The sequence below is a fragment of the Equus asinus genome, chromosome 5, assembly GCF_041296235.1.
Source record: "Equus asinus isolate D_3611 breed Donkey chromosome 5, EquAss-T2T_v2, whole genome shotgun sequence".
Taxonomy (NCBI): domain Eukaryota; kingdom Metazoa; phylum Chordata; class Mammalia; order Perissodactyla; family Equidae; genus Equus; species Equus asinus.
In genome coordinates, this window is record NC_091794.1 from 89,651,731 (window position 1) to 89,660,473 (window position 8,743).

General features: G+C 47.8%; 1 protein-coding gene across 1 annotated transcript in view; it reads right to left on the reverse strand.

Moving 5' to 3' along the window:
- HDAC1 (histone deacetylase 1) overlaps nt 1-6,221 on the reverse strand; it is a 31,039-nt gene extending 24,818 nt beyond the window's left edge. The window contains exons 1-2 of the mRNA XM_044770255.2: nt 6,061-6,221; nt 363-475 (exon numbers count right to left, since the gene is read on the reverse strand). Of these exons, the coding sequence (XP_044626190.1) occupies nt 363-475; nt 6,061-6,109 (162 nt within the window). The 5' untranslated portion in view covers nt 6,110-6,221. The remainder of the gene's footprint in view (nt 1-362; nt 476-6,060) is intronic.
- Between the last annotated feature and the right edge of the window lie 2,522 nt (nt 6,222-8,743).

The window sequence follows — 8,743 nt, forward strand, 5'->3', positions numbered from 1 at the left end:
TGGCCTAGAATGCCAGTCCCCTCCTGAACGCCAGGCTAAATTCTATTTAATCTTTAAAACTCTGCTCAGATATCACTCTAGGAAACATTCCAAGGCTCCTCATTATCTCTCCATCTTATGTAGTTTTCAATTGTTGCACTTACACTTCGTAGTACATATTGTATTTATTTGTGTACATGTCAGCCTCCAGCACTAGAGTGAACTCCTTAAAAACAGAATCTCTATCATTTACACTGTCTGCCACATAACAGCCACTCAATACATGTTTGATGAATGAGTAGTTAAGAAAATGAGATAATGAATGACATATGGGAAACCAGAGCCAATGAGGTTAGGGAGGGGTGGAGGTCCCCGTGACTTACATAGATTTCCATTTTTCGGTAGAGACCATAGTTAAGTAGCAAATTGTGGGTCATACGGATTCGGTGAGGCTTCATTGGGTGGCCTTGTCCATAATAGTAATTTCCAACATCCCCTGAAGAAGAAAGTGACAGTTTCAGTGACACAGTTAGACACATACTCCCAGCAGAAGCAGAACCCAGGAATTTTACAACAAACGCCTTGGTAAAGTCTTTCTGGTTCATTCTAGTCTCTAAGATTCTCACCCACCTTGAGGAAGGGTAACTCCAAAAGAAAAAAAAAAAGCAGGAGACCCTGGGAAGGTCAACACTTAAGGATGTCAGTCTAGCCCAGTTTCTTCCCCTGGAATCCACAGGGACTAGACAGTATGAGAGGTTCACTCCAAAGCTATTGGGGAACAGTACCCAGTAAGGCTTCCTATATCTCCAAGGAAGTCACTCCCATAACAGAAAAATAACCATCACTCCTCAGAATTATCATGTCACAGTTCACCTCTTGTACACTGTGACACTTTATGGCGTCAGAGTACATTCGCATTTATTTTTTTACTGGATCCTCACAATAACCCTGCAAAATAATTAGGACAGGGAGTATTATTCCCATTTTATAGATAAGAAAACTAAACTCATCATCTCTTGTTTCAGTTATACCAACTGCCTTCTAATTGGTCCCTCTTCCTTTAATTCAAACTATCTGTCACACTGTCACCAGTTATTTTCCTAATACACAGCTTTGATAACATCAGTCCCCTGCTCAAAAATCCTGAATGGCTCCCCATCCCCTACAAGATTAAGAATAAAGAACAACTCAGTAGCCTGGCAGTCAAGAACTTTCTTAATCTTCCCAGCTTCATCTCCTGCTACCAACTACCACCACCCTCCCCTTAAAACACTCTCTCTCTCTCTCTCTCTCTCTGTGCTCTAGACTGGCATAGGCACACTATGCCCCTTGGGCCAAATACAATTGGCTGCCTGTTTTTCATAAATAAGATTTTACTGGAACACAGCCATGCCCATTAGTTTATATATTGTCTATGGCTGCTTTCACATTATAATGGCAGAGTGGAGTAGTTAAATAGTTGCCACACAGACCCACCCACATGGCACACAAAGCCTAAAATATTCCCTGTCTGGCCCTTAACAGAAAGTCTGCCAGCATCTGCTCTGAACACACTAGATTATCATCAGCATCCTGAACATGGCATTCACCTTCACACCAAAGTATCCTTTGATCAGACTACTCCCTTGACCTGGAAAGTCTCTTCTCTGGTGATCCTCATACTACAAAGCCCAGCTCAAGTTCTCAACATATTCCTGATCGGAATAAATGGTGTTTTCCTCTGCATGCAATTTGGACATAGAACTTAATTCATTTTGTTCTGTATCCAAATTATTTACTCATCTATATATCCACAAAAGCAGTGCTCCCTGAAGCCAAGGACCAATATGCCTTGTACATCACAGAAGCTCAATAAAGATTCAAGGAATTGAACTGAGACTCAGAGAAGTTAAACGCCTTCTCAAGATCACACAGCTAACAAGTGACCAGGGAGTCAAGTATTCTGACTCCAAACCAAGTATGCTAAAAGCTACATTGGGTTTCCCAGGAACCTACTTCAGTTGCACTTAATCTAAAGGGCTCTCTAAGTCTACTCGGTAGAAAGTTCCTGTAATAATATTCCAAAATTGAATGAACTGCACACTCAAAGATTTCTCCTTAGAATTCCATCAGGATGAAGCAGATCTTTCAGCACTAGTGAAAAAAGGTCCCAATCTCTTACGCATTGTGGTTTGGTGGCGCCAGAAATAGGCTTCATTCCAGGGAGCAATGCACTGTGGGGAATGCCACCAACAGCATCCAAGCCACACTCCAATTCTCTTTGTCATAGACATGGCCTGGGATAATGGAAAACTTCTAAACAGTTGGATGTTTAGGATCTCATCCTCTTCTCTCTCTCTTTTTAAACAGACTTTTTTTTTTTTTGCTGGGAAAGATTTACCCTAACCTAACATCTGTTGCCCATCTTCCTCTCTTTTTTTTTCCCCTCCCCAAAACCCCAGTACAAGGTCGTATATTCTAGTTCTAAGTCCTTCTAGTTCTTCTATGAGAGCTGCCGCCAGAGACGGCTCTTGACAGACAGAGTGGTATCGTTTCACGCACGAGAACCGAATCTGGCCCACTGGAGTGGAGTGCGCCGATCTTTAACCACTAGGGCATCAGGGCTGGCCCTAAATAGACTTTATTTTTTTAAAGTTTTAGATTTAGAGAAAAACTGCAAAGATAGGACAGAGGGTTCTCAGATACCCCACCACGAGTTTCCCCTATTATCAACATTTTACATTAGTAAAATAAGAAGTATCTGTTACAACTAATGAACCAATATTATCATTAACTAATAAAGTTATCATTAACTAAATGTCCATACTTTATTTAGATTTCCTTAGTTTTTACCTAATATCCTTTCATCCTCTATCTTAGTGAGGCCTCTGAGGGCAGGGACTATGCCCTCAGCCAGGGCCACAAGCCAGAGTACAGCATGTAGTAACATTCAATAGAGACCCTGTCCCATATAGACACAGACTTTCAAGATGCAGTCACAGGGAAGGCAGGCAGAAGAGTTTGTTGCCAGGATTCCTCAGACAAGGTAATCAGCCATGGGGATGGGCAGAATAGGTTCTCAAGGCATTGGCTGAGACATCCAGATTCAGACCCTACTGGAGGGCAGTTAGTAATCACATGGCCGTTACTACATTATATAATGGATTTCTGCTTACCCACGTCTCTGGCGTGGGCCTTGATCCCTAGCAACTCCCTTGCCTTATCAAGCCTGGATTCAGCCAAGGCTTAGACTTGGGGAACCTTATCTAAAAGGCTAAGGGAGTACCTGAGGGCCCAGAGACACCATCCGTTTCTTAAAAGAGTTTTTAATCAGGTTGCTGAGAGACTTCAAAAAATCCTTCTTATTTAGATACTACTCTTAAACTTTTAAAGAGCATTCCCACTGTTCTCATAATTTTTCAGTTTTATAGGAGAGCGACCTGAGGCCTGGAGGGTAAGGTGACTTGCCCAATACTGCAAAGCTTCTGAGTGGCAGAGCCAAATCTGAGTCCCAAGTCAGTGACCTCACTCTGCAAAACTCAGAAGCAGTTCCTCAAAAAGTAAGAATTCTCCTTCTCTAAAGACTGGGGTCTTTCCACTTTTTCTCCTGTTAAACTTAGAGTGGTGGAGATCACAACTGTGCAAACTAGCATGGCTACAAAGTCATAGGCTCCAGCCTCAAACGAGCCCTCACCCTTGCCCAGCAATCCTTTCAAATTTATTTTCCTAGCTCCCTCTTTCACAGCAGCTATTTAACAGCTATCTCTCTTCAAGATTCCTCCTCTACCAACCACCCTCCCCACTCTCAGGAAAAGGACTATTCTCTCACCTCATCTTGAACACTCCCTCAACTTCCTCCCTATCTTCTCCCCCTCAAACTTATCTACATTGAACTTTTCTTGACACTTACCCTCCCAGTCATGAAGGAACTTCCTCTTGAAGGCTAGTGTCCCCACCTGTGCTCTAGTTTCCATCTCACCTGGTCTCCTCAGGAATCTCCATAATCACTAGCTCCTCTCTCCTCTATCTTCAACCTCTCCCTCTCTCTGGCTATTTCCACAAGAATTTGAATAGGATCAGCTCTCAGCCACTGCATCTCCTCTTGATCAACAACGCTCTCTCTCTGCCCTGGGGAAGCTTCCTCTCAAAAGGGTCCATCCGGATGTCTCTTCACCCATCCATTCGTTCTTCAATCTACTGCAATCCAGCTTCAGTTCCAGACGCCACACAGGAAACAGTTCTTGCCAACACTTGGCCACTCCCTCCCTCTTTTGGCTACTGTAACCCAACACTTTCGGATTCACTTACATCTCTGGCCATTCCCTCTGTATCTTTGTTCATTTAATCAACAAGTATTCATTGAGAGCCTAGTATGAGCTAGGCACTGTTTTGAGGGCTGAGCACAGAGAGGTAGAGAAGATGTGGCCCCTTTCCCTAAGGAGTTTACTGTCTGTAAGAAGTATGAAGAACGAAACAGGCAATTTCAACACACAGCGACAAGCGCTATGACCGGGGAGTAGAGCACGAAGGGCGCTACGCTTCTGCTCAGTCCACTTCCTTAGGATTCCACCCTGGATCCCATTTTTTCACTCTACACAACTTCTTGGGTGATCACATCCTCTTCTATAACTAAAATTACCATCTACCAAAAATTTCCATCTTCTCATCTCTATCTTCTAAACTGCAGACCTGAATGGCCAACTGCCTCCTGAGCACCTCTCCTTGGCTATCCCCCAGACATCTCAACCAATATTTCTTTTAAAAAAAGAAAAATGTTGTCAACAGACATGGTCTTCAAACATTCAGTATCAAACTGCCCCAACCAGAAACTTGGGATTCTTGCCTTCTTCCTTACTTCTACATTCAGGAGTTTAATTTCATTTGTATCCTAAGGTCTAAATCTGATGATGTCACCAACCTGCATGTAACTTCCATGATTCACAAACACCCTCAGAATAAAGTCCAACTTCCTCTGGATGGGACGCCCAGCCCTTCAGGGTCTGGTCCATTTGCTTCTCCAGCCTCATCACTCCCGGCCTTCTACACTCTGCCCTCCCACCTAGGCCTCCGCCATTCTGCACGCGTAACTGCTGTCTTTCCAAGGTGCTGTCCTCTCTCTTACCCCTAAACCTGCTGTGACCGTCGACTGCCCTGTGCCAGGTTAATAACTCCGTTCTCAGGTCCTAACTGAGTTGGCCCTTCCGTCCCTGACTCCTCGGGCTGGGCTGAGCGCCTCCTCCGGCCGCCCTCTGTCCCACCACCACACTTGGAGGCCTTCGCGGTCAGTCTGTCTTCCTGTCCAGACCCAGACGAAGGGGGAAGCGACCTGAGCATCCCCAGCGCCCCAGCCCACCTAGTGCTGGGCAGGCTGCTCCATAGGTTTTTGTTAGATGAAAAAGTCTGTTCGAACAGGTCGCATCCTTCTCCCTCCAACCCCAGGGGCCCCATTTCCCAGCAGCAACTGCAGGCCCCGGGAGAGCGGGGAGAGCGGGGGAGGGGAGGCTGGCGAGCACGAGCTGGGGACTCCTGCAGGAGCCCACCGACACCCACGAGGACGGACAGGCACAGCCAAGGGCCTTTGTCTTCTCGGCAGGAAACACGGACCCGGGCAACCTCCTCCATCAAACCCTGCCTCCCCTCCAGGAGTCCCACGCGAAGTCTCCACGACAAGCTTCTTCAGGGTTCCCCCCACCAAGATGAGCTCCGGCTTGCCCAGACGACGCCCCCTCTGCCTCAGCCTCCTCCCTCAGCCCCGACCTCCTTCCTCTGAGCCTCCTCCCTCAGCCTCGACCTCCTTCCTCTGAGCCTCCTCCCTCAGCCTCGACCTCCTTCCTCTGAGCCTCCTCCCTCAGCCCCGACCTCCTTCCTCTCAGCCTCCTCGCCCAGCCTCCATCTCCTTTCCTCTCAGCCTCCTCTCTCAACCCCGACCTCCTTCCTCTGAGCCTCCTCCAGCAGCCTCGACCTCCTTTCCCCTCAGCCTCCTCTCTCGTCCTCCCCTCAACGCCCCCGCCTCGCCCAGCCTCCCCCCTCCGACCGCCTCAGCCTCCCTCTCCCGGATCCGGCCGGGCCAGGCCCCGCCCCCGCCGCGAGGCCGGGGCTCACCGTCGTAGTAGTAACAGACTTTCCTCCTGGTGCCCTGAGTCTGCGCCATCTTGCTCGCCTCCCGTCCCTCCCGTCGGTCGGTCCGTCCGTCCTCCCGCCGGCGGCTCCGCAGCGTCCAACCGGGGGGGGGGGGGGGGGGGGGGGGGGGGGGCGGGCCTCCCGCGCGCTCCGCCCGCCCTCCCGGGCTCACCTATAGCCGCGCAGCCCGGGCACCGCTCCAGCCAATCAGCTCGCGCAGGGACGGCCCGGAACTCGGCTGGGGGCAAGGGCAGCCCAGAGAGGCCGCCGAGGGCCCCCTGGGCCTGTACCAAGGTCGGCGACAGGGGGGTGGGGGAGCTGCCCGGGGACCGTACCATTAGTCCCGGGGGAGGAAAGCGGGTCTGTAAAGTTCGCGGTCCCGTGTCGGGGTTGGAGATCAGAGGACAATTTTGTAATTTTCCAGGGAATCAACTGAGGCCTGCGGGGGAAAAGTGACTTGCACAAGGTCACTCACCTCGCGAAAGGGCTGAACCTGGATTAGAACTTGAGTTTGGAGGAGGGAGAAATAAACTGACAAAGGAAAGAAAACTGCTGGAGGTCAAGTACTGTGCAGTAGTCTTCCTGACGTTATTTCGGTTATCTCAATTAGGGCTCGCAAGAGCTTTGGAGGAGGGCTTTTTATCACCATTTTACAGAGAAGGATATTGAAGTTCAGACCTTTGTGACTTGCTCAGAGTCACACTGTTAGTTATTAAATTCAGTTTTCAATTGTACAGATTTTTTGAATGCCTACTGTGCACCAGAAGCTGTAACAAAATGGCGGAACCCCGCCTTTCTTCCTCCCAAGCCTAGCTCCCTGATACTGTCACCCAGAAGGAGTGCCTTTAAAAAGGAGGAAACTGTCGTCTCTCTGATACTGGAGCAGGGTTTCTCGACCCTGAAGCTATTGACATTTGGGGCTGGATAATTCTTTGTTGTAGAGGGCTATCCTGTGCTCTGTAGGAAGCTTAGCAGCATCCTTGACCTCTACTCATTAGATGCCAGCTGCGCCCTCCCCTCCCCCAGTTGTGACAACCAAAATTGCCTCCAGACATTGCAAAAATGTCTCCAGGGCAAGGAGGGAGGCATTGGAGGGAGCGTAGAATTGCGCCCCCCACTCTCCCCTGGAGAACTATTGCGCTGATCAATCAGTCATCAACTTGTCATTATTGAAAGCTGCAAGACTGGAAAGCACCATGATGGGCTATGAAAATAACAACTACGACAACAGTGGTATTTAGCGAGTGCTTACTATGTGCCAAATAAGTTACCCGGGGTCCTATAGTCAATAAGATACATTTTTATTCCTCTTTAGTTTAAAGAGTGCTTGGGCACTTGTGTTCCTCACTTGGGAACTGCATTTGGGCCATTAATGATAAAGGTAACAGAAGATCTAAGACTGGTTAGTAGTATTATAGAAACGGCAAAGGGCTGGGGAGCAAACCCTATTCTCAGTTCTGTGTTGCTGCTTCCTAGCTAGGAGGCTTTCTGGGCCTCCTTTTCCCTCTTTGTAAAATGGAGAGGATAAGAATACAAAGTTCACCGGCTCTATGGCTACAGTGTCCATATGAGGAGGAGGGTGGGGATCAGATGAAGTCATGGGTGTGGCAGCATTTTGTAAAATGCAGAACAGGAATCACAAACTCATGCCTGCGGAGGTCAGGCAGGTAATGTAATTGAGCGAATTCAGATTATATTTATATTATTTACATTAGTTTGAGTCAGGTGCTTTGCATATTTTAAAAATTGGATTCTTTTTCACTTTCATAAAGAAAAATGCATTTCCCCCATCTTTCTTCAAGCACACTGCCATCTTCAGGTATCTTTAATTTTCTCACTTTTTAATGGAAATGTGGGTGCAAAAAAACCCATTTCATTTTCATCTTTATTATAAGAAAAACAGCACAAGCATAATGATAAATAGCCACTAACACTTAGTCTCATTGGGAGCAATAGGGAGTGGAGGGGACTTTGGCAAAGGGAGAGCTCATGCCCCATCTGAAGGGGGTGGCCACTACTCAGCTCCATGAGGACAGGTAAGACTGACGGAGCCACATCTTCCTGTTTTTTCAAGAGAAGGCAGAAATTTGGAGTTTTATGCAAAATCTCCCTAGCTTTACAAATTGACTGCTAACTCAGTCTATTTTCAAGACAGCAGTAAGAACCATCCTTTTAAAATATAAGTCAAGGGGCCAACCCTGTGGCCTGGTGGTTAAGTTCAGTGTGCTTCGCTTTGGTGGCCCAGGTTTGGGTCTCAGGCACAGACCTATACCACTCGTCGGCAGCCATGCTGTGGCAGCAACCCAGATACAAGATAGAGGAAGATTGGCAACAGATGTTAGCTCAGGGCAAATGTTCCTCAGCAAAAAATAAAATAAAATGTAAGTCAGTTTATGTCATGGCTCTGCATAAACTCCTACAAAGGCTCCTCAAAATGACTCCTTCAAAGGCTATGAGGCCCCAGGCCCCATAGGATCTCTCCCCCTCCCTCAGGCTGCCATTACCTCTCTGAGGTTGCCAGGCAAGCTTCTGCCTCAGGATGTTCCCTCTGCCTGACTGTCTCCCCCTTACCACATGCTCACTCCCTCACCTTCTTCAAATCTTTGCTCAGAAGTCACCTTCTCAATGAGGCCTTCCCAGACCACTCTCTTTAAAATTGCAAACC